The sequence below is a fragment of the Heptranchias perlo genome, chromosome 40 (genome assembly GCF_035084215.1).
Source record: "Heptranchias perlo isolate sHepPer1 chromosome 40, sHepPer1.hap1, whole genome shotgun sequence".
Taxonomy (NCBI): domain Eukaryota; kingdom Metazoa; phylum Chordata; class Chondrichthyes; order Hexanchiformes; family Hexanchidae; genus Heptranchias; species Heptranchias perlo.
The window spans coordinates 16,512,671-16,538,459 of record NC_090364.1 but is presented as its reverse complement, the minus strand read 5'-3'; the positions used below and the strand labels follow the sequence as shown (position 1 = coordinate 16,538,459).

The 25,789-nt window shown below is 49.5% G+C and overlaps 1 protein-coding gene across 1 annotated transcript; it reads right to left on the bottom strand.

Moving 5' to 3' along the window:
• Positions 1-25,366, bottom strand: txn2 (thioredoxin 2). The gene is made up of 4 exons (XM_067974702.1): positions 25,095-25,366; positions 22,766-23,043; positions 8,478-8,601; positions 1-3,818 (listed from the first exon to the last, which is right to left on the bottom strand). The coding sequence occupies exons 2-4, from the start codon at positions 23,041-23,043 to the stop codon at positions 3,702-3,704; spliced, it is 519 nt and encodes a 172-aa protein (XP_067830803.1). The 5' UTR covers positions 25,095-25,366; the 3' UTR covers positions 1-3,701.
• Between the last annotated feature and the right edge of the window lie 423 nt (positions 25,367-25,789).

The following is a 25,789-nucleotide window of genomic DNA, read 5'->3' as shown; positions in this document are numbered from 1 at the left end:
TTGAATTTGCTGTGAAATTTTATTTATAATAAATCTGTTACATTGGTGGTAAGATTTAACATTTTCAAAGGTTAAAGTCAGAATTTGGTTACAAAATGGTCAGTGTGTGACTCAAAGAATAAGGAACTCAATTCGACAATTAAATTAAACGTCACTAACTGCGCTCAGCCCCGAGCCCTGCATCACACGGCCGATCTGCTGCAAAAGGAAATCTTCAGTTAGTGAGAAAGGTTTGTTTGTGCCACTGCGATGGGGGAAGTATGAGTCAGGAGAGGGGGCAGCATCAAAATGATGCCAGTGCAGTTGGTGAGGACAGGCTGGGTACCTCATACAGGTGATAGGGGGTTTAAAATTCACAGTCTGGTATTTATCGGTCTAGAAGAGAAGCAGCCAATGGATGCAGCATTTTAAAACAGCATAGGGTCTGTGGGGTCACAGTCTGGCACTTTAATAAATTCACTGGGACAGAGGGGCACCCGGGAAGAGTTTAATCAAATTAAACAGATGTTAAATTCAAACACTGAAAACGAGCAGCAGCCCCATAGGGTCACCATATGAAGCTTCTCAGGAACTGACTTCTGCCCCCGTCTCTTACTCGCTCTCGGATCTCCAGAACCAAACTTAAGTCAGATGCCGACACTGAGCCGAACCGGGCAGCTCCTCCCCCACCCCACAGTCCAACCTGTGCTTGGAGCCCGGTGTTCCCAACACTCCAGGTCACAGTCAGGCAGACCGACCGACTGACCCACAATAGTACTTCCCACCCTACATCCGTCTCTGGCTGCTGCTGTCAGCAATGGAATCGTTTAGTACGAGCTCAGACAGTTAATGCCCGAAATCTATTGGGGATATGCAGTCCAGCTGGCTCCTGCCCTTAAACCACTTCCAGGCATAAGCACTGTCCAGTAATGGGTCAGTGACAAGTGATCAGGCCTGGCAATCCTGGCCAATTCCCTCCCCATCACTGGGGCCCTGGGTGCTGAGACCAGTTTTCGTGGGATTATTGCTGCTCTACTTGAGATCAGTTTAACTCAGTAGGGACTGGTGATCAAAACCTGGGACCTTCTTTGTCTGAACCACAGCACAAAGTAGGCCAAAGGGCAAAATAATCAAATACTTAAATGAGCACCAACAGGATTCACAGTAAAGGCCTGAGCCCCACTAACATTCCATGATTTTCCTTTTAATATCGTGTTACTGTAACACCATCAGCTGAGTTTCAGCAGGTGGTACATTGATGTAAGTGTTTTGAATGAACATTCACCACTTTGGTTCCAGACTTGGGGGCAGAGAGCTCCCCTAAACTCATCATCTGACCTTCAGCTTCATTCAGGCTAAGATTTTATTGAAGAAGAGATTGATTATATTTCAGTATGTCAGGAGTTTACTCACACTAATTGTGTGCAGCGTAGATGTAGATGTGACCACTCACTCTGGGTATCCTCGGTTCGTTCCAGCACAGAACAGAGGGGAAACAAGTGACATCACCAGATTGCTCCCCTGTAACCAGCAGGCTCCCTACCTAACCCACAGCTGGTGTGGGGGACAGAGTGAGGGATAAAGACCTCACATTAAGAAACAGTGGCAGCGGGAGGTGATGTGTGCTTGTTTTAATTTAAGCACCATTTAAACTTTGAGATTATATTTTTCCACAATTTATTTAATCTTTATCTGCTTACTGCATTTAAAAAAACATTCAGTCGGTCCCACCAAACTACCCTGCCCTCAATCCAGGATTAAATCTCACTTTATATACCTCAGTCACAGTCGGATTTCACCAACAATCAGAGCTGCTGCTGATTGGGAAGAGGGAAGCACCAGAGACTCCGCCATTCCGAGGGTGCTTCATGGGTTCACGCCAGGCTGTCTCGGTCCAATTCTCTCCCCTCCCCTAACTTACCGGGGAACAGTTCCATGGGTTCCCTTCAGTGCATCGTCCAAATGACCATTCTTCATGGGGCTGCCCAGACTGTGAACATCAACAGACTATCTAACCGTGTGCTACATCACAGCAGAGACAGATTCTGCCTTCAGTGGGAGTAACCAAATCCCTGCCTCATTCACCTTCTCCCTAACCCAGAGGTGCGGCAGCTAACTGCAGCTGTCCCCAGGCTGGAATCAGTGGGATTGTACCTGCGGCCTTCCGTTGCTGGTGACTCCGCACTACACCCAGCCGTGCCTCCTGTAAATAGGTACAAGGAGCCACAATACTCTCTGCAGCCAAGTGGCGCCGTACATAGGCACACTGTGCCAGGGCTCGACAGGATGCAACCCCTGCCATGCAATTCACTGAACAATGAATTAGTCAGAGTGCCACTCCCTGGGTAACCTGCCAGAGCCACAGTGGAGAAGGAATGGGGAGGAAGCCTTCAACCTCTGCCAGGTTTCACTTCCCCTCTTAGGCAAGGGGCAGAAGTACTGCATGTGCAGGAGGCCAGATTTTTTTTGGGGTGGTGAGGGTGGGGGCGACGAAGAAAAAGTCAATAATAAATTCATTGAAACAGTCCATTTCTCGAGACTCCAACCAAACAGCTTTCTGGGCTCTCCTTATACTCATTATTCTAATAATCTGTCTTCATTAGAATATTTTTGTCAAAACCCTAATGTTGTTAACTCTGTTAAATCTCAGCACCCAGCAGCGGATGAGCAGAGCTCGAGTGACCATTACTGGGAACAGACCTCGCGTTCAGCGACACAGGTTAGCCTGACCCCAGACTCCACAGCATCCAATAGGCAACAGGACGGTTAGAATTAAAGTGGACGATTAACCAAAGAAACTGCATTCGTGGCAGGGCCAGTTTCAAAACCATTTCCTCACAGGGGATCGAGATTAGAAGCACAGTTTCACAAGTGCCCTGGTCACTGACTCTGTTGCGAATCCCTCCTGATGAGCGAGACAGAATTTATTTCTTTTCAAATGCATGATTCCCTCACTTCTTGTAATTTTCCTAATGTCCCCTTGTACTTTGTCGCGTTGGCCTAATGCATGGCCTGCTCTCAGTCACTGCCAGGGTTCCTCGTAGCCGGCTATCAGGACTCACCAGCGACTAACAGGTCAATTCTGCCCCGCCCCTCATCTGCAAACGTTTCTTCCTCCTGCTGGGAGACATCACAGCCTCTGCTCAGCACTACGCTGTTCAAAGCAGCTCAGATCAGTGATTGGGTTGATGGTGAATTCAGGTGCGTCAGCAGTCAGATACAGGATAGCACCAGCAGAGGCTGGACAACTGCTCAGGAAACACTTCATGGGCACAGGGCAGTAAATGGGGGAAGTCAGAGGGGACGGGACAGGACAAGTGAATCCATGGGACAATGGAGTGGAACTGAAGATCTCACACCAGCTCCTGCCGGTAAAACACAGCTGATGGTGCGGGGAGGAGAGGGGAATGCGCTAGTGCTGGTCTAACAAGGTTCCACTGGCAGCTACAAGGAAGCTGGAGTTAGTAGATTGTGTGCGATAATAGCTAAAGGTTTCAGAAGATGACAGGAGACAGCAGCCTCAGTCAAGGCAAGATTTACTAGCTGTTGAGTGTGGTGAGAGGCAGAAATACCAGCCATCCAAGGGGTCAGTAGCAGCATCCCTGGACACAGGCCTACTTTACAAAACAAAGGAAACATGTATTTGGAAAACAGAGGATCACATGGCAGTCTCATAGCCATCCCATAAACCTTCACAGGGCATCAGTCCGGACACGGTCATATCAGGTACAAGTCAGCTTTTTGATGAACACTTCCAAGTCATCTTCAGTTTTAACACCCACGAATTTGGCCACGACTTCCCCGGCCTTTACAGCAATTACAGTTGGGACCACAGACACCTGCAAATCATTGGGGAAAACAGAGGAATATTACAGTTTAATCTGTGCAACTGGAACTCTGAAATGAAACCATCCAAATATTAGATTTCAGTGCAGCTGTTTAGTGGGGATCCGTGGCTCAGAAGAGGGTATCAACTCAGTGGGAAATCATAGAATCCTACAGCACAGCATTCGGCCCATCGTGCATGTGCTTTGAAAGAGCTATCCAATTAGTCCCACTCCCCTGCTCTTTCCCCATAGCCCTGCAAATTTTTCTTTTTCAAGTATTTATCCAATTCCCTTTTGAAAGTTACCATTCAAGACTTCCAGCGTTCTCTTTCCAGTTGCACAGTGTGGAGTGTCTCAGGTTGCTGCACATTCCATCCTGCAGGAGACCACATGCAGCAAGTGTCTCCAAGGGCCACACACCCTCACGCAGCATGGCCAGAGATACCGGAGAGAGAATTGAAAATTCCAGCCGACAACTGTCCACAGTCAAAACATTCCGTGCTGTATGGGTGTTGCCAACTGTATCATGCCCCGGGAACAGGAGCACCACGCAAATCACATGGGCTTAACTCAATGCTCCCATTAACCCACTGAGCGCACTTCCACAAAGGCTATGGGCCCCGACAACATCCCGGCTGTAGTGCTGAAGACTTGTGCTCCAGAACTAGCCGCGCCTCTAGCCAAACTGTTCCAGTACAGCTACAACACTGGCATCTACCCGACAATGTGGAAAAATTGCCCAGGTATGTCCTGTGCACAAAAAGCAGGACAAATCCAATCCGGCCAATTACTGCCCCATCAGTCTACTCTCAATCATCAGCAAAGTGATGGACGGTGTCATCAACAGTGCTATCAAGCGGCACTTACTCACCGATGCTGAGTTTGGGTTCCGCCAGGACCACTTGGCTCCAGACCTCATTACAGCCTTGGTCCAAACATTGACAAAAGAGCTGAATTCCAGAGGTGCGATGAGAGTAACTGCCCTTGACATCAAGGCAGCATTTGACCGAGTGTGGCACCAAGAAGCACTACTAAAATTGAAGTCAATGGGAATTAGGGGGAAAACTCTCCAGTGGCTGGAGTCATACCAAGCACAAAGGAAGATGGTAGTGGTTGTTGGAGGCCAATCATCTCAGCCCCAGGACATTGCTGCAGGAGTTCCTCAGAGCAGTGTCCTAGGCCCAACCATCTTCAGCTGCTTCATCAATGACTTTCCCTCCATCATAAGGTCAGAAATGGGGATGTTCGCTGATGATTGCACAGTGTTCAGTTCCATTCACAACCCCTCAGATAATGAAGCAGTCTGTGCCCGCATGCAGCAAGACCTGGACAACATCCAGGCTTGGGCTGATAAATGGCAAGTAACATTCGCACCAGACAAGTGCCAGGCAATGACCATCTGCAACTAGAGAGTCTAACCATCTCCCCTTCACATTCAATGGCATTACCATCGCCGAATCCCCCACCATCAACATCCTGGGAGGTCACCATTGACCAGAAACTTAACTAGACCAGCCACATAAATACTGTGGCTACAAGAGCAGGTCAGAGGCTGGGTATTCTGCGGCGAGTGACTCACCTCCTGACTCCCCAAAGCCTTTCCACCATCTACAAGGCACAAGTCAGGAGTGTGATGGAATACTCTCCACTTGCCTGGATGAGTGCAGCTCCAACAACACTCAAGAAGCTCGACACCATCCAAGATAAAGCAGCCCACTTATTGGCACCCCATCCACCACCCTAAATAGTCACTGCAGTGTGTACCATCCACAGGATGCACTGCAGCAACTTGCCAAGGCTTCTTCGACAGCACCTCCCAAACCCGCGACCTCTACTGCCTAGAAGGACAAGGGCAGCAGGCACATGGGAACAACACCACCTGCACGTTCCCCTCCAAATCACACACCATCCCGACTTGGAAATATATCGCCGTTCCTTTGTCGTCGCTGGGTCAAAATCCTGGAACTCCCTAACAGCACTGGAGAACCTTCACCACACGGACTGCAGCGGTTCAAGGCGGCGGCTCACCACCACCTTCTCAAGGGCAATTAGGGATGGGCAATAAATGCTGGCCTCACCAGCGACCCCCACATCCCGTGAACGAATAATAAAAAAAATCTGTGGTCTACTCAGACACCTCGACTTAATCTGAAGTCCTATGTTTTGGGAGTATAAAATATCTCCATGACATCTGGAACACACTGCCTGAAAGGGCGGTGGAAACAGATTCAAAAGCAACTTTCAAAAGGGAATTGGATAAATACTTGAAAAGGAAAAATTTGCATGGCTATGGGGAAAGAGCAGGGGAGTGGGACTAATTGGATAGTTCTTTCAAAGAGCCGGCACAGGCATGATGGCCCAAATGGCCTCCTTTTGTGTTGAATAATTCTATTCTATACCCTCTTCACCTCTACAAGTCACCACTTATACAACTTCTGCTGTAGAGGGTCCAGGAACTGTGCCCTGACTATCTGCAATGTCATTTGATGAAACCTCTGGGAGGCCCCCCCCCCCCCCCACCCCGATCCTCTCCCCCTGGGAGGGGCCCCCCCCCCGATCCTCTCCACCTGGGAGGCCCCCACCCCACCCCGATCCTCTCCCCCACCCCGATCCTCTCCCCCTGGGAGGCCCCCCCCCCCCACCCCGATCCTCTCCCCCTGGGAGGGCCCCCCCCCCCACCCCGATCCTCTCCCCCTGGGAGGGCCCCCCCCCCGATCCTCTCCACCTGGGAGGCCCCCACCCCACCCCGATCCTCTCCCCCACCCCGATCCTCTCCCCCTGGGAGGCCCCCCCCCCCCCACCCCGATCCTCTCCCCCTGGGAGGCCCCCCCGATCCTCTCCCCGTCTCCCTCTGGGAGGCCCCACGATTCTCCTCCCTCTGGGAGGCCCCCGATTCTCCCCTCTCTCCCTCTGGAAGGCCCCCTGATTTTCCCCCCTCTCCCTCTGGGAGGCCCCCTGATTCTCCCCCTCTCCCTCTGGGAGGCCCCCAATTCTCACTCATTGCCTCTCGACAGCTCCAAACATAATCTCAGCAGGGTGAGGCAAAGCAAAGCTACATCCTCCAATCATTGACTCCTGTACCTCAACTCCTAGGAATTCAGTTCGGGTTAAACATCAATTCTCTCCCAGATTTACCGGGCGTTCCATTCAGGAATGTCAACAAGATAAATTGACAGGCTGGACTGAACCCAATTTAAACAGGTCTGCTTGGCTGCTCCAGGGTGAGTCAGTACAGATTCAATTCAGGGCAGCCAACTGTGAAAGGGTAGATACTGTGGACTCAGGTTAGATAAGGTCCAATTAGCACAGGGAGGACAAAGCGAACTTAATGAATCAGGACAAGGGCAAGCCCAATGCTCGGCTTCAATCTGAACAGTTTAAGAATCTCTGTACAAACGGGACATAAAATGTTCAGATACAATTTGCACAACAGTTTTTTTTCCTCTGGCACAATCATGTGTGAAATGCTAAATTGGACTCAATTCCATTTGGAATTCAGACTTGTATGGTGCACAGGGCCGGTGCCTGGGTGTTCCCGCAATCAACTCATTCCACACACACCGTGATAAGAACTGGGTCGATGGAGTGGGCCCAGCCCTGGGAGCAGCTGGACTCTGTACTGCACTGCAGCAGGACAACCAGCTCAGAATTTATTACTTTAATCTGTTTATCTCCCCCAAATATTCTCTGCCTTCAGGACCCTGTGATCCACAAGAAAGGGGCTCAGCTTCAGCCTCCAAGTCCTCACCCCGCAGGGGAGACAGACAGTAAAGATCGAGTTTGCCAATCTTACAGGAGACAGGCACCTAAATAGTGCAATTAAGAAATTGTATTAATGGCAGATCACCCAATGGCGCTTACAATTCAGAGGCTACACTGAAGTGCAACACTCAAAGCATGACAGGAAATAGGTGTGACGCTTACAGGGAAGTGAGTGCTATATGAAAAGGATGAACAAGTTTGCATTTATATAGCAACTTGCACAACCTCAGGATGTCCCAGAGTGCTTTTCAGTCAATGAAGTGTTGTCACTGATGTAGGGAAAAATATATCCTAGTTTGGGAGGGGGCGAAGAAAGGAAATCAGCCGGGATTCCCACTCCCGATCTCCATCCGGTGAGGCCCACTGGAAAGTGTGCTCATGGGGACAAGCTCAGGCTCAGCTGTGACACCTCTACCCTCCCGTCCTCCCCCAGTCAAATAGCCCGTCAACATTCACTGTCCGGCCTCACAGCCGAAGAGTGGCCAATTGGATGAGAGATCAAAGGGTGAATCACAGACCTGGATCCCAGCCTGAGGCAGAACGTTCAGGAGAGACGGGAAAGGGAAGGGGAGAATATTTGGACACTTAATGAGAGGTAACAGTGCCAGAGACAGACAGATTTACCCACTAAACACAGGCCAGATACGGATGTCAACCTAATGATAAACAAGCTGCTGCTGAGTATCACCAGCCCTCCAGCTATGGTGCGGAGCGAGGGGGAAGGGGGGGCAGTATTTACACTAATCACAGCAGTGCTGCTCACACAGAAAACATTGCTAAATGTATTGCTTCTGTTCTTCTGTTTGAAGTTCAGGATAGATTTGTCAAGTGAAGTTAACTGAGGGGGTTTGGGTGAAGGGTTTTACAAACAAGCCCTTTGGCCCAGTATTAAATAACCCATGCCCGTACCTTGTACTCGATGGCGAGGTCCGTGTGCTCGTCTATGTCTACTTTTGCCATTATGACTTTCCCCTGCTGTTTCGCCACCATCTTCTCGAGCCTCGGACCAAGAATGCGGCAGGGGGCACACCACCTGAGGGAGCAGACAGAGAGACAGGGTGAAGGCGGCTCGACGAAGAAGGACAAATGCAGCATTTATTACTTTAACATCAAACCTCTCCTGAAGAGCCTGTTCATATTTGGGGGATAGTTTCCAGGACACCAACCTGGAGCTATCCAGAATCGCACCCAAATGGTCATTCTTCACACGAGACACTTTCACCCAGAGTGTTGATGGGCTATTTGACTGTGGAGAGCTTCTCCGTTGATTTGACCCTGTCCTCGGCCAATAGAAACAGACACACACGTTCCAGCGGAGGCCACTGGACAGTGATTATAAGCTGGGCTGCTGGCTGATTTCTCCCCTGTCCTGTCCCAGACAGAGGACCACAGCTCTAACAGTCAACCCACTGAAGATCAGCTAACTTAGCGAGGATGAGGGACTGAATCTGGGACCGTCCTGGACTGCATGACTCAGTACTATAATAGGCCGTGCATTTACACATTCTGCTCAATAACCAGAGTATTTTAAGATAGGCGCAGAGTCAACTTTGAACTTTATCATCGTCGTTCTCTCCCCACCCTCCCCCCACACCCCCAGTTCTCACGACCCCCACCCCGCCTCGTTCCCTCTCCCCCAATAAGGGTCAGCTCCCGGAGCCCCTCTCCACATCTGAGTGGCAGCAGCTAACTTCTCTGGACACTTTCCAAACCCTGTGCCCCAGCGTCAGTATTAGCTCCGACTTGGACTCTGCAATCTGATTACATGGCCGAAGATTCCATTCACCGTGGCAGCTGCCGTCGTACGACGTAGTGACATCAAGAAACTTTGGCGCACGTCTCACCCTGATCTTTCTTGCGGCACCTAGTTAACTCTCGGGAGTAAATGGACTTCCTATTTTCAACACCAGTGTGCGTTACCCCACATTTCATTAAATTCCACCCAGCCTCGCATTCCCCACACACTCAAGTCACACACACAGTACTTTTATCGAGCCGTTAACATCGTGGAGCAGAGGGCGCGACAGAACTGAACCCGGGGTGATTCCGCTGCCAATAGTAACTTTCATTTTGTAATAGAAACACAAAATTATAGAAGATTAAAGGGTGATCTAATTGAGTGTTTAAGGTGATTAAAGGATTTGATTGGGTAGATAGAGAGAAACTATTTCCTCTGGTGGGGGGAGTCCAGAACAAGGGGGCATAACCTTAAAATTAGAGCCAGGCCGTTCAGGGGTGATGTCAGGAAGCACTTCTTCACACAAAGGGGAGTGGAAATCTGGAACTCTCCGCCTCCATCCCCCCACTGCAAAAAGTTGTTGATGATGGGGGTCAATTAAAAATGTCAAAACTGAGTGATAGATTTTTATTATTAATAAGGGTTACAGAACCAAGGTGGGTCAATGAAATTAAGATGCAGATCAGCCGTGATCTAATTGAATGGCAGAACAGGCTTGAGGGACTGAATGGTCTACTCCTGGCCCTATGTTCCAGACAGAAGACTGGTCAGCATCTGAGGAGAGGGGGCAATTAATACTTCGGGTGTCAGAGCTGGAGACTGGATCTCTGACAATGGCTCTCTCCCTGATACATTAATCCCCCTGTCCATGTTGCAGTTCCAGCACTGTTTTTATTTCAGATTTCCATTTTTTTCCCTTTTATCTCTACTTCCCTTTTGCCTCACACATCAATCAAGATTCAGTGTGCAGTGTAGCAAAAATGGCAAAACATTGTGACAGAAATGAACTTCCTGAAAGAGTGATGGAAGGAGATTCAATAGCAACTTTCAAAAGGGAAGTCGATAAATACTTAAAGAGGAACAACATACAGGGCTATGGGAAAAGAGCAGGGGAGTGGGACTAATTGGATAGTTCTTTCAAAGAGCCAGTACAGGCATGATGGGCCGAATAGCCACTTTCTGACCAGGATGATTCAGTGAAATGTAGAAATACATAGCACATTTCCACAGTGACTGGAAGTGAATAGCAAGGCTGGATTTTCTCTCTTCTCCCCCCAACCTCGATGGGATTGACTTTGTGGCAGGGCTGATTCTGGCTGGGTAACAGTTCCAAATGTGCTGCCAGCCCTTGGCACCTTGCCCAATTAGCCATCCTTCATGTCGGGGTCCAGAAAGGTGAGTGGCAGCAGGCTATTTGAGCAGGGGAGGCATCACAGCTGAGCCCAGAGATGTCTTCACCCAATCTCCACACACCGTGGGGAAAGTAGAGGACAATTCTCCCCCTCCCTCCCCCCAATACCGACAACCCAGAGGTATGGAGACTTATTGTAGTATCCCTAACTCTGTTTCAGCTATCCCTAGCCCAGACAAACCAAGCCCAATTGTAATGCCCCTAATGCTGTTTTTCTAACTCAGCAGAGCACTTGCATTCAGCTGTGCCTATAATTTTTATTATTCATTCATGAGATGTGGGCATCGCTGGTGAGGCCGGCATTTATTGCCCATCCCTAATTGCCCTTGAGAAGGTGGTGGTGGTGAGCCGCCTTCTTGAACCGTTGCAGTCCGTGTGGTGAAGGTTCTCCCACAGTGCTGTTAGGAAGGGAGTTCCAGGATTTTGACCCAGCGACGATGAAGGAACGGCGATATATTTCCAAGTCAGGATGGTGTGTGACTTGGAGGGGAACGTGCAGGTGATGTTCCCATGTACCTGCTGCTCTTGTCCTTCTAGGTGGTAGAGGTCGCGGGTTTGGGAGGTGCTGTCGAAGAAGCCTTGGCGAGTTGCTGCAGTGCATCCTGTGGATGGTACACACTGCAGCCACTGTGGTGAAGGGAGTGAATGTTTAGGGTGGTGGATGGGGTGTCAATCAATAATTGCTGGGCTGTCAGGGCACCCTTGATCAGGCTGCAGTCTGCTTTCAATTTAACACTGCGCACCATGAGGCCAAAGTGCTAGTCATTTATACACGTCATTCACAGAGTAATAAACCAACAGCTTTATCGATCTTTGATGCAATGTATTAAGCAACCTTTACAACAGATTGGAGGATGTTAAAACTGAATGCAGTGTTAAATCAGTTAACTTTTGAACTGCCAGATCTAGGGAAGTTACTGTCTCCCTGGGCCAGCCAGTTTAGTTCACATGCGGTGATGGTGAAGCAATTACAGCAACACAGCTACTGCAGTGCTGGACACTCCTGATCTGCTTTTGCACCACACTGGATACCACATGATCAGGCCACTGTGCACAGGCTAAAGCTAAGAGTCTGATTTATTTACAAGTAGAATAATACAGATGCACAGCAAGAAACTAAAAGGTAGAATACTTAATCTACGAAGATTAAATACCCTTTTCCAGGTCACTATTCTTCAACAGATTATGTAACAAGGTATTTAAATGAACAATGTTTTCGAAATCTTCAGCTGACAATCTGCATAGGTGACAATTCCAATGTCAACCCGTGGACTCTAGAATATGATTCAGAACTGAACTAGTCGGGCAGTCAGGGCAGTGACTTATGCCCAAAAGTGGTTCATTTCACAGGTGTTAATGTTGAGACACCCGCCACCTTCCTCTCAAACATTCTATTGATACCTCAGCCAGAGATAACAGATTCCTCTATCCCCATCTATAAACTTTGCATAGACTAGGTTTGTATTCCCTCGAGTATAGAAAATTAAGGGGTGATCTAATTGAGGTGTTTCAGATGATTAAAGGGTTTGCTAGGGTAGATAGAGAGAAACTATTTCCTCTGGTGGGGGGGGGTGGGGGGGGGAGAGAGGGGGAGTCCAGAACAAGGGGGCATAACCTTAAAATTAGAGCCAGGCCATTTATGGGTGATGTCAGGAAGCACTTCTTCACACAAGGGAGTGGAAATCTGGAACTCTCTCCCCCAAAAAGCTGTTGAGGCTGGGGGTCAATTGAAAATTTCAAAACTGAGATTGATAGATTTTTGTTAGGCAAGGTTATTAAGGGTTACAGAATCAAGGTGGGTAGATGAAGTTAAGATACAGACCAGCCCATGATCTGATCGAATGAACAGGCTCGAGGGGCTGAATGGCCTCCTCCTGTTCCTATGTTCTGAAAACATACAACAGCGACAACAGTGAAGGGTTGCTGATTCTCACTGAACCTGTGGACATTTCCAGACAGTATTGTGCATTGGTCACCCCAGAGACAACGGGATTCTTTGAAAAATACAGCAAGCGGATGCCAAATTCTTAAAATCCCATTTACCTCCCATCTAAACTCAAACAAAAACATACTGAAATCTCTCAGCCAAATTCCTAAACGCGTTTCCAGCGGGGATCACTGGGCAGTTACCAGAGGCTTTCGTTCCCTCATACCTTAAGTGCAAAGACACAAGGTCCAACTTTAGCCATCTCATTGCAGCCCCAGCTGTGATCAGCACAAGCCAGAGATGAAACCAGCAACTTTCTGGTTAACACAATTTACAGACCATGTTACAAACTGCATTCGATACACTTATTTATAAATAGGAGTATCAGCTCAGAAGAAACTTTGTGGCTTCTCAACAAAACCAGTTTGTCAAAATACAATATATTTACACTGGTGCTGTACATCTTTCTACTTTTTACACAGTTTTGTAGCAGATTCACACTGTGTATATGAGGATGCATAACAGCCAACAGCAAGGCTGCTAAGAGCCTGTGAATGGGCTACAGTCAGCCTCATAGGTGGATATATTTGTCCACATAACAGTCGTGAGTACATGTGATTGCGGTCAGTGGGTGTCATCGCTCTGTAGTGACAACACCATCATGTCCAGACCACACTACAAAAATAAACTAGGAGAGTGAAAGAAAGAAAGACTTGCATTTATATAGCGCCTTTCACGACCTCAGGACGTCCCAAAGCACTTTACAGTCAATGAAGTACTTTTGAAATGTAGTTGCTGTTGTAATGTAGGAAATGCTGAGCCAATTTGTGCACAGCAAGATCCCACAAACAGTAATGTGATATGACCAGATAATGTGTTTTTTAGCGATGTTGGTTGATAGATAAATATTGGTCAGGACACCGGGGAGAACTCGCCGGCTCTTCTTTGAAATAGTGCCATGGGATCTTTTACATCCACCTGAGGGCAGACTACAAGAGCAGGTCAGAGGCTGGGTATTCTCTGGCGAGTGACTCACCTCCTGATTCCCCAAAGCCTTTCCACCATCTACAAGGCACAAGTCAGGAGTGTGATGGAATACTCTCCACTTGCCTGGATGAGTGCAGCTCCAACAATACTCAAGAAGCTTGACACCACCCAGGACAAAAGCAGCCCGCTTGATTGGCACCCCATCCACCACCCTAAATATTCACTCCCTTCACCACAGGCGCACAGTGGCTGCAGTGTGTACCATCCACAGGATGCACTGCAGCAACTCGTCAAGGCTTCTTCGACAGCACCTCCCAAACCCACAACCTCTACCACCTAGAAGGACAAGAGCAGCAGGCACATGGGAACAACACCACCTGCACGTTCCCCTCCAAGTCACACACCATCACGACTTGGAAATATATTGTCGTTCCTTCATCGTCGCTGGGTCAAAATCCTGGAATTCCCTACCTATCAGCACTGTGGGAGAACCTTCACCACACGGACTGCAGCGGTTCAAGGCGGCGGCTCACCACCACCTTCTCAGGGGCAACTAGGGATGGGTAATAAATGTCGGCCTCGCCAGCGACGCCCACATCCCATGAACGAATAAAAAAAAGACAGGCCCTCAGTTTAAGGTCTGATCCAAAGACAGCACCTCTGACAGTGCAGCACTCCCTCAGTACTGCACTGGACTGTCAGCCTAGATTTTACACTCAGGTCTCTGGAGTGGGACTTGAACCCACGACCTTCTGACTCAGAAGCGAGTGTGCAACCCACTGAACCACGGCTGACAGTACTTTCATAGACTTCAAAGCCTTCAATGTGCTTTTGTAGACAACTCGCTAGGATTTTGTGAAAATTTAACAGTTCACATTCCACATGAAGGGCAAATATAGTACAATAGGGGAGGTCACAGAAAGCAGCAAGTTACCTGAATATTGAAAAGGGGGCAGATTCCGAGGCTGGATGGCAAAGTGGCTCAGCAGACTGTCCATCAGCCACTGGGGCTTGGGCCTGAGTGCAGCCCATGCAGTGTGGGAGTCTCCTTTCTCAACCGGCTGTAAAGGTTCTACATGAAACAACCTTGTGCAGCACCTCCCAAACCCGCGACCTCTACCAACTAGAAGGACAAGGGCAGCAGGCGCATGGGAACAATATGTTCCCCTCCAAGTCACACACCATCCCGACTTGGAAATATATCGCCGTTCCTTCATCGTCGCTGGGTCAAAACCCTGCAACTCCCCCCGACAGCACTGTGGGAGAACCTTCACCACACGGACTGCAGCGGTTCAAGGCGGCGGCTCACCACCACCTTCTCAAGGGGCAATTAGGGATGGGCAATAAATGCCGGCCTTGCCAGCGACGCCCACATCTCAAGAATGATTTTTTTTAAAAAAAGAATCAACCCAGTTCCTAGTGAGTGCTGCCCAATAGGAATGCAGTTGAGACTGCACAACCTTTAACTGGCACTCAGCTGGCAATCCCACTCAGCTGCTGTGAAGGGCTGAGTTAAAGCACGTTGCTGGACACTTTAGAACTTTCATTTGCTTCTAACCCACAGTACGGCGGATCCAGGATCACTTGCTGGTTACATCAGATGCAAATAGAAAAAATGTTCTGTTTCCCAGCACTGACGTCCCTTATCTTGAAGACTAAAATTCAATAAACAAGCAGACACAGAGACCGAGGATCAGTACTTCCTTTGTTTTTTCTTGATGGTAGGTTCAAACTTCCTGTTTATTCCACTCAAACAATGCCGTGCCATATATTTTATATACATTAACAAAAACAGGTAGGAAACATCAACATCTATCCAAGCAAAATACCGTACTTCCTTTTCTCACTAACAGTAAAATTCCATGCTGAGGGAAGTTTAAAAAGCCGCCACTTCCTCTCCCCTCTCTCCTGAAGGCAGTGACTCATACCACAATACTACTCTGCAGACACCAGCAGATCCCCAATCAGCTCGTCATCATAAATTAACTTGAACACCAAGCAGTTGCAGGTTAGTCTTACCATCTGTAACAACTAGTTACTTAAGCGTAGGAAATTAAGCAATTTTGCTGGGCATTGTCCTAGAAACTCCTGTGAGCAGATCTCTCTCAAACACCTCACTCTTCCCGACTTGTCCATGCTCTGTCGGTGTCAGCCGTGGCTCAGTGGGTAGCACTCTCCCCTCTGGGTCAGAAGGTTGTCGGTTCAAGTCCCACTCCAGAAACTTGAGCGTAAAATCTAGTACCGAGGGAGCGCTGCACTGTCGGACTGTCTTTTGGATGAGACATTAAACCGAGGCCCCGTCTGCCCTCTCAGGTGGACGTAAAAGCAATATTCAAAGAAGAGCCAGGAGCTCTCCCTGGTGTCCTGGCCAATAACTATTCCTCAACCAACATCACTAATAAAACTGATTATCTGGTCATTATCACATTGCTGTTTGTGGGATCTTGCTGTGTGCAAATTAGCTGCCATGTTCTCCTACATTACAACAGTGACTACACTTCAAAACTACTTTGTTGGCTGTAAAGTGCTTTGGGACGTCCTGAGGTTGTGAAAGGCTCTATATAAACGCAAGCTTTCTTTCTTTTTGGGGACTGCATCTTTAGTACCAGTAAAGTCAGGGGAGTCACAAGGGGATTACTGTCCCTTTAACACTGTTACACACATGTTCCTTATCAGGCCCTGAAGACACACCAGGGTCCCCTTCACTTCCTCTCATAATAAACACCAGCAGGAAGCAGGATCTAACCTCCACTTCACAGTTTCAGGTCGGAGTCACACATTGGCACACCTCAGCAACCACTCCCCACCCACCTGTGCATCACACTGGATAGCCCCACATCCCCCTTCCCCCTCCCAATCCCACTTCCTTCTGTGTCCACCCCTGGAAAAACTCTCCACCAAGTCACTTACAACGGCACTTTCAAATTCCCAACTGTCTAGCCTTTGGCCCTCTGTTCACCACAATATTTCTGCAGCTACCGATCTGCTCAATCACACCCTCATCCCACCTTTGATGCCCTTATCCCCACTGAAACCATCTCTCTCTCTCTAGACGTTCCCCCAATACAGCCCTCATCTCCACTCCCTTAAGTCCAAGGGATGCAGACTTGAATATTTATGGCGGCCAACTGGTTTAGCCATTCATCGCCAGATCTGGCTGAACCACATAAAGCATCTTGGAACGCAAAGATAACCCCCGGCTTCTCCTCTTCACGACAAATCATCTTATTAAACCCCTCACCCCAGCCTCCTCCATCCTAACCTCCAACAAGTGCAAAGAACTCATGGACTTCTTTGTCAGTAAGACTGAGACCATGCGTTCAGCTGCCTCTGCCACTTCCCTCCCTTCCCCTAGCCCACCAAGCCAAACTTCCCCTATGGTCCCCCCTGCCTTAGCCCTGAACGCACATCTTTCTCTAGTTTCTCTCCTATATTCCCTCAAGCCCTCTCCGAGCTCATCTCAACCATGAGATCCACCCCCTGCTCCCATGACCCTATTCCCACCAAACTGCTGACCACCCATCTTCCCTTCCTGGGCCCCATGTTAGCTGATATTATTAACAGTTCCCTCTCCTCAGATACTGTCCCACTCCCCTTCAAATCTGCCTTCATCACACCCCTCAAAAAACCCACCCTGGACCCTTCTGTCCTTGTAAGCTACCACCCCATCTCCAACCTCCCTTTCCTCTCCAAAGTCCTTGGACGTGTTGTCACCTCTCAATTCCGTGCCCATCTTGTTTGAACCTCTCCAATCAGGTTTCCATCCCTGCCACAGTACTGAAATGGCCCTTATCAAAGTCACAAATGACATCCTATGTGACTGTGACCGTGGTAAACTATCCCTCCTCATCCTTCTCCACCTGACTGCAGCCTTTGACATGGTTGACCACACCATCCTCCTCCATCGCCTCTCCTCCATCATCCAGCTGGGTGGGACTGTGCTCGCCTGGTTCCATTCTTATATATCTAGTCGTAGCCAGAGAGTCACCTGCAATGGCTTCTCATCCCACTCCGTTACCTCTAGAGTCCCCCAAGGATCTATCCTTGGCCCCTTCCTATTTCTCATCTACATACTGCCTCTTGGCAACATCATCCAAAAACATGTCAGGTTCCACATGTACGCTGATGACACCCAGCTCCACCTCACCCTCACACCTCCCTCAACCTCTCCACTGTCTCTCATTTGTCACACTGCTTGTCCAACATCCAGTGCTGGATGAACAAAAATTTCCACCAACTAAATATTGGGAAGACCAAAGCCATTGTCTTTGGTCCCCACCACAAACTCCGTTTCCTAGCCTCCGACTCCATCCCTCTCCCTGACCACTGTCTGAGACTGAACCAGACCGTTCGCAACCTTGGCGTCCTATTTGACCCTGAGATGAGCTTCCGACCACATATCCGCTCCATCACCAAGACCACCTGCTTCCACCTCCGTAACATCGCCTGTCTCCACCCGCCTCAGCTCATCTGCTGCTTAAATCCTCATCCATGCCTTTGTTACCTCTCGCCTTGATTATTCCAGTGTGCTCCAGGCCAGCCCCATCTTCCACCCTCCATAAACTTGAGCTCATCCAAAACTCTCTCCTAACTCGATGAATGAGGTGTTACATAAACATCTGAGTCCCATTCAGCCATCACCCCTGTGCTCGCTGACCCACATTGGCTCCCAGTCCGGGAACGCCTCGATTTTAAAATTCTCAGTTGTTTTCAAATCCCTCCATGGCCTCGCCCCTCCCTATCTCTGTAACCTCTCCAGCTCCACAACCCTCCGAGATCTCTGCGCTCCTCCAATTCTTGCTTCTTGTGCATCCCCGATTTTAATTGCTCCACCATTGGCATCCGTGCCTTCAGCTGCCTAGGTCCTCAGCTCTGGAATTCCCTCCCTAAACCTCTCCGCCTCTCTCTCCCCTTCTTTAAGACACTCCTTAAAACCTACCTCTGACCAAGATTTTGGTCACTTGTCCTAATGTCTCCTTCTGTGGCTCAGTGTCAAATTTTGTTTGATAATCGCTGTGAAGCGCCTTGGGTTGTTTTACTACAATGTAAGCTGTTGTTGTCTACCAGCTGTTGACATAACTTTGGTTGACACGATTATGAAGGAAACATTCCACAGGCAAAAGGACTGAAGTCCAATTACCCTTTCTTTGAATTGAGAAAGCTAAATTAAGGACAGCACCAAGGTTGGAAAGAGAGGAGCTGAGTCAAATAGCAGCAGTTTGGTGAGTCCAAGCTTGGGTTTTCAAAGCCGCACAATTGTCGAGGCAAAGGGAAGCCCAAGGGAGGGACTTCAGTGTTATGGTTCCGTCAAAGAATGAGCCAGAATGAAAGGAGTCCAAATTTCAAGATGGCGAGGAAGAGCGTGTAGGAGAGCTTATTTGCAGCTGAAGAGGAACAAGAGGTGAAGGGCAGTGCCGTCGTTTCAAAAAGAGCTTTCATTTATGTAACACCTCATCTATTATGGTGCTTGTGCAGCAGGCCAGGACCAGGCTCAGCTGCGATGCTCCTATAGTCAATCAGGCTGCTAGGATTCATTGGACTCAAGTGTAAAATAGTCAGTTCAGGAAGCGCCCAAGCGCATGTTCCAGCAGGTCAGAGGCTGGGTATTCTGCGGCGAGTGACTCACCTCCTGACTCCCCAAAGCCTTTCCACCATCTACAAGGCACAAGTCAGGAGTATGATGGAATACTCTCCACTTGCTTGGATGAGTGCAGCTCCAACAACACTCAAGAAGCTCCACACCATCCAAGACAAAGCAGCCCGCTTGATTGGCACCCCATCCACCACCGGCGCACCGTGGCTGCAGTGTGTACCATCCACAGGATGCACTGCAGCAACTCGCCAAGGCTTCTTCGACAGCACCTCCCAAACCTGTGACCTCTACCACCTAGAAGGACAAGGGCAGCAGGCACATGGGAACACCACCACCTGCACGTTCCCCTCCAAGTCACACACCATCCCGACTTGAAAATATATTGCCGTTCCTTCATCGTCGCTGGGTCAAAATCCTGGAACTCCCTTCCTAACAGCACTGTGGGAGAACCTTCACCACACGGACTGCAGCGGCGGCTCACCACCACCTTCTCAAGGGCAACTAGGGATGGGCAATAAATGCCGGCCTCGCCAGCGACACCCACATCCCATGAACGAATAAAAAAATCAGGGCATTCAGTTTGGGGGACAGTGTGGGGGGGTGGAGAAAGAGGCAAAAGAAACTTATGGCTGTTTATGGGATGTTGTTGTGTTTGGGGGGGGGGGGGGGGGGCGGGTGGCCACATTCTGTGTGTAATTAATGCAACAGGAATGCAGCACATGGCGCTTTCATCTACATGTGGTGCTTCAACGGTAACAGATGTACAACAACTGCCTTTGTAAAATATCCTGTAATCTCCAGGCCCAATAAACAGCCCTGCTGCACCCTTTTATGCATCCCGATTTGGCTTTCAATGTTGGGACAGTCTCCAGGCTGTGCTCTGTAGTTCAATACAGCTAATCCAAGGTGGGGTGGGTGGGGGCACGGCAGCATCTGGGAGGTACAGATTGTGAAAACACACCCCTTCCATCTCGAGGACCAGGGTTCAAACCCGGCTCAGGCAGCTGCAGAGAGTTTCCTTTCTCTCTCTGCACTGCAAAAACCCAAATGAGTTCAGGCACATTCTCAACCTCATTCCCAGAGGAATGAGCCCACAACACAAAATGCTCATAACTCACCACAAGTAAGCACTCGACTCACAGTCTCGGCACCATCACTATAACGGGCTTGGGAAAGGGTAACGACACTTGGGTGACGTGCAGTGAGCTGAGGCTGTGGTCACTCTGTATTTAACTTTTGTTCTAACGAATCTCACCGTGTTCAATATCAACAGAGGCAAAAAGTGGACAAATATTCCATTTCCCCCATCAGAAAAAAAACAGCACTCTGAACATTCCAAAGTCCGTCACAACCAATTAATTACTTTTGAAGTGCAGTCACTTGTGTAGGTAAAACCCAGCAGCTAACTGGGAGATGAGACTGTTTAGTGGCTGGCTAGGACTCTGGGAGAGCTCCCTGCTCCTCTGAATAGTGCCATGAAAATCTAAACAGGTAGAAAATAAATCTTATTTACTTTCATAGATGTGAAATATTACAAGTCGGAACCATCTGCTCCTCAGTCCAGCTCCTTAGCACCATTACAACCTGTGCCAACCCAAAAAGAACTTGCATTTATACAGCACCTTTCACAACCTCAAGATGTCCCAAAGTGCTTTACAGCCAATGAAGTACTTCTGAAGTGTAGTCACTGTTGTAATGTAGGAAACGCAGCACACAGCAAGATCCCACAAAGAGTAATAAGATAAATGACCAGATAATCTGTTTTTAGTGATATTGGTTGAAGGATAAATATTGGCCAGGACACGGGTGAGAACGCCCCTGCTCCTCTTCAAATAGCGCCATGGGGTCTTTTACTTGAGGGGGAAGACGGGGCCTGGGTTCAGTACTGCACTGAGTGCCGGTGTGGATTTTGTGCTCAGCTCTCTGGAGTGGGGCTTGAACCCACAACCTTCTGACTCAGGAGAGAGAGTGCCACCCACTGAGCCATGGCTGACACAACACAGTCAAAAGATCTTTCCAAAAGGTACCTCCTCCCTGCAGGGCCATCTCTGGAAGTATCCCAGAGCTCCATCCCAGGTCCTGTTTGTTATCTGCATGCTACCACTCGGCAACATCAGTGACAAACACAAAGTCAGTCTCCTCGACGATGATGATGCCCAACGCTGGCTCCTCCTTAATCACCGAGCCCTGGGCTCTTGCTGTTCTAATTGGCTGCCCGTCAAGCTCTGGGTGAGTTGCAACTTCCTACAACTCTGGGCACCACACTTTAAGAAGGATGTCAAGGCCTTGCAGAAGAGATTTACTAGAATGGTACTCGGGATGAGGAACATCAGTTATGTGGAGAGACTGGAGAAGCTGAGATTGTTCTCCTTAGAGCGGAGAAGGTTAAGGGGGGATTTAATAGTGTTCAAAATCATGAAGGGTTTTGATGGGAAGAAATTGTTTCCAGTGGCAGGAGGGTCAGTAACCAGAGGACACAGATTTAAAATAATTAACAGAAGAAGCAGGAGCTGAGGAGAAATTTTTTTTTTTATAACACAGCAAGTTGTTATGATCTGGAATGCGCTGCCTGAAATGGCAGTGGAAACAGATTCAATAGTAACTTTTAAAAGGGAACTGGATAAATACTCGAAAAGGAAAAAAATTGCAGGGCTATGGGGAAAGAGCAGGGGAGTGGGGCTAGTTGGATAACTGTTTCAAAGAGCTGGCACAGCAATGACGGGCCAAATGGCCTCCCTCTGCTGTAGGATTCTATTCTATAACTCCAGCAGCAAATCTGATGCACCCACATGCCTGTCATCGATTCCATCCACCTCTCTGGCAGAGCCCAGCAGCGTGCAAGCTCAGGCCCATCACCCACATCCCACCTCCAGAACAATGCGCCCACCCACTCTCTCACCCTCACCCCCTGCATTAGGAGCGGGAACCCTGGCCAATTTGTTTCAACCCCCTCCCTCTAACAAAGGGGCCGAGAGGCCAGTAGAAACAACACTGCTGCCACTTCAACTGTGATCGGTTAACTCAGTACAGATCAAAGGTCTGTTCCTGGTTGGCATGACTGAGTAATTAGAACATGTGAGAAGCTAAACAAACTCGTTCAGGGGAAAAAATAATTACTGGCAGAAGTCAACGTGAGGCATTAACTCATAGCTCCCCCCCCCTACCCCGATGTCTCAGCAGGTTTACCCAGTGAGTAGCTGAGATACAAGGAGGACAGCCCCAGGAACAATGCCCGCTGTTAGCCAATCTCAGTCAGGGAGGCAGCAAATGCTACAACTGGCTTCAGCATCTCTGAGGTGGGTGGGGGAAGGGATCCGGGGTTCTCACTCCTGGTCACCGTCAAACAACCCTTGCTGCAAGTGTCTGCATGTGGACATAAGGTGAGGACAGGACTGGGCTCAGCTGTGTGGACCCCACTCTTGGGCGACCCATTGGCACTCACAAATAATGGCTACTTGAGCGAGGGCTACGAGCACCACAAAATGTATTGAAGAGAAGGCGGAAAACCCAACAAGGAATAAAACAAAAAGCATCAACTCACTCTGCGTGGAAATCCACCAAGACCGGCTTCTTGCTGTTGATGACTCGCTCAGCGAAATCTGCCTGGTTCTGTACGTTGAAGGTGACTCTGCTGGCATGAGATACACAAAACCCTCTGGCGGTGGCAGGAACTGCCTGGTGGTGGAGGGGAGGCCCAGTGCCGTGCCAGGAGAGGGAGCTCCGGCTTGGAAAGAGTGCCGAGGATCGAGACCGCACTGGGCCAGAGGACCCACGGAGGGTCACGGACACGAACCTCCTCAGCAAAAGTCTGTGAGCCATCTGTAAAAGCAGGCCGTTAGCATCAGGGTGAGCAAACCATCCCAAATGTGAATGCATTACAGCAGCAGCAGCCTTCAGTTGACACAAAACGCGACTTGCCTCACTTATTAAAATAGGAACAAGAGGAGGCCATTCAGCCCCTCGATCCTGTTCCGCCATTCAATTAGATCACGGCTGGTGTCACAGATCAGGGGGTGCATCACACACCAGTTGGACTAAGTTCATGATGAACTCCTGCAATAAAACAAGGTGCTTCATACTGACCAGGAAGGTCCCCAGTTCGATCCTGGTCAGTGCTACTTTAGCTCTCAGACTGGACAGCAGTAGGAGGGAGGGGTTGGTCCCAGGGTGAGGGAGAGGAGACTCAGCCACGGACCCACACACCTGACTGCCCACCCAGTGTGGAGACCGGGTGAGGACACAGTCAGGCTGAGCTGTGCACCTCCCATGATCGAACAGTCTACTAACAGGTCTCACACCTGATGAAATACCCAAGGGCATCTGGTGCGGAAAGGTGTGAGGAGCTGAATGGCCTACTCCTGGGCTTGTTCCCCGCCAAAAAGAGTCAATGTCCTCAGCAAAGATGAAAAAAAATTGACCCCCAAAAAAAATGTTTTTAAAAGGAACTGACCAGAAGCCAATTGTCTTCTAAAGGGGTGGGGAAGGAAAAATGACCAAGAGAGTCATTCAGATTGCTCCCATTCACCATGTCACAGACAGCTGCAGGGCAGTGGAGAGGGCCTGGCAAGAGAGTGACAGCAGTCTGCTCAACCAGAAGTGTGGGAAGAGTCCTGAAAGTCAGCACTCTCTCTATCAACACATGCACTTTCCAGCAAAGGGGCGGGACGGTCACTGAAGATTGATCAAGAGCTCAGGGACATGGAGACCAGTGTAGAGCCTTCACTGCAGGTGAGAATGGTAGAATCAGCTCAGAACAGGGACCTTTCTAATCAATATGATTAGTACACGCATTACCCACTAGGCCATGAGATGAAGGAACTTTATTAAAAAAATAAGGTGCTTCAATGGCCTGTGCTGGGAATGATTAATATGCAGATTTATGTCTATGCAATCTCAGCTCGACTGAGTGCACAAGCAACATACTAATCGAGAGGGAAGGATTAAAGCCAGGGTCTCCTGGGATGCTAATGTACCTCTCATAATAGCCAGCTGACTAGCAATAATGCATCACTTGGACACATACCCTAGCACACAGTGCAGATGAAAGTCAGGAGGGAAGAGGTGTAAACACACATGGAACACAAATCATAGGAACGGTGTGGCTCCCTGATGTTTACATAGTGACTAGCTGCGCTCACTCTGAACAGTCCATTTTCAGGCAACATACAGATCAAATAAATTGTTCTAATGTTGTGGTGCCACAGATCAAGATCAGAATTATTAATTTGAATGAGCAGGGAGTACAATACAATTGGCTCAACACTCACTTTTGTCTCTCACTAAAATTTAGTTTCCCCGCCTCCAACTTCTCTCTCTACTCATGCACTTCTAAAGTTGGGGACTCGCAGAGGTGCAGGTAACTGGAGTTATCTTATCCCACAGCCACTGGAGTTAACTGACGTGCCGGAAAGGGGGAGGGGGAAAGAGGAGAGAGCGGGGGAGGGGGAGGAGAGGAGGAAGGGAGGAGGAAGGGGGAGGAGGAAGGGGGGGGGGGGGGAGGAGGAGGAAGGGGGGGGGGGGAGGAGGAAGGGGGGGGGAGAGGAGGAAGGGGGGGGGAGGAGGAGGAAGGGGGGGGGAGGAGGAGGAAGGGGGGGGGGGGGAGGAGGAGGAAGGGGGGGGGGAGGAGGAGGAGGAAGGGGGGGGAGGAGAGGAGAGGAGGGGGGGAGGAGAGGAGAGGAGGGGGGGAGGAGAGGAGAGGAGGGAGGAAGGGGGGAGGGGGAAGGGTGGTGGGGGGGGGAAGGGTGGTGGGGGGGGGGAGGGAAGGGGGTGGTGGTGGTGGGGGGGGAGGGAAGGGGGCACGCAGGTGCCCACTCCCCACTACTCAGTAACCACAAGGCCTAATAATTCTGCCTCCCCCGTGTCCTACTCACCTCTCCGGCTTCCACACGCTCCCAAAATCACTTCCGGTTTAGCCGACCATCACTTCCTGGAAACGGGTTCCCAGACGCCTTCGCGACTTGGCGCAGGCGCACAATTGCTCTCTTTTAATATCTGAGGTGGGCGGGGGCGGCCGGTTGGTCACTGACTCCGGCCCGTGTGGGCGGGGGCGGCCGGTTGGTCACTGACTCCGGCCCGTGTGGGCGGGGGCGGCCGGTTGGTCACTGACTCCGGCCCGTGTGGGCGGGGGCCGCCGGTTGGTCACTGACTCTGGGCCGCGGGGGCGGGGGCGAGAGGCCGCGCTGTGGCCGCCATCTTTGTAAAGGAAGGTGTGGGCGGGGCTCGTCAGCTGTGCAGGTGAGAGAGGCCCGGATGTTGCCTACCTGGGCACATTTGCTTTTACTTCATTGAACTATAACCGAACAAAAGTGCCCCTTTTTAGAGCGCACAACTAATGAGGAACTAAAGTATAAAACAATGGAATAACAATATTATTCCCAGTGTTCACTATGCCCTCCAGTCCCTGCAAGTTGTTGTTAAAAACATAAGCAAAATAATAGGGGGGAGGTAGAAAAGGGCTGAACTAAATGTGTCCCCTCAAATTTGGTTGCTGATGTTCCCCTTCCCTTGTTCCAAATCTTGGAATTGCCCAGACTTGGGTTTTTTATACAAGGTAACTGTTCTCAGA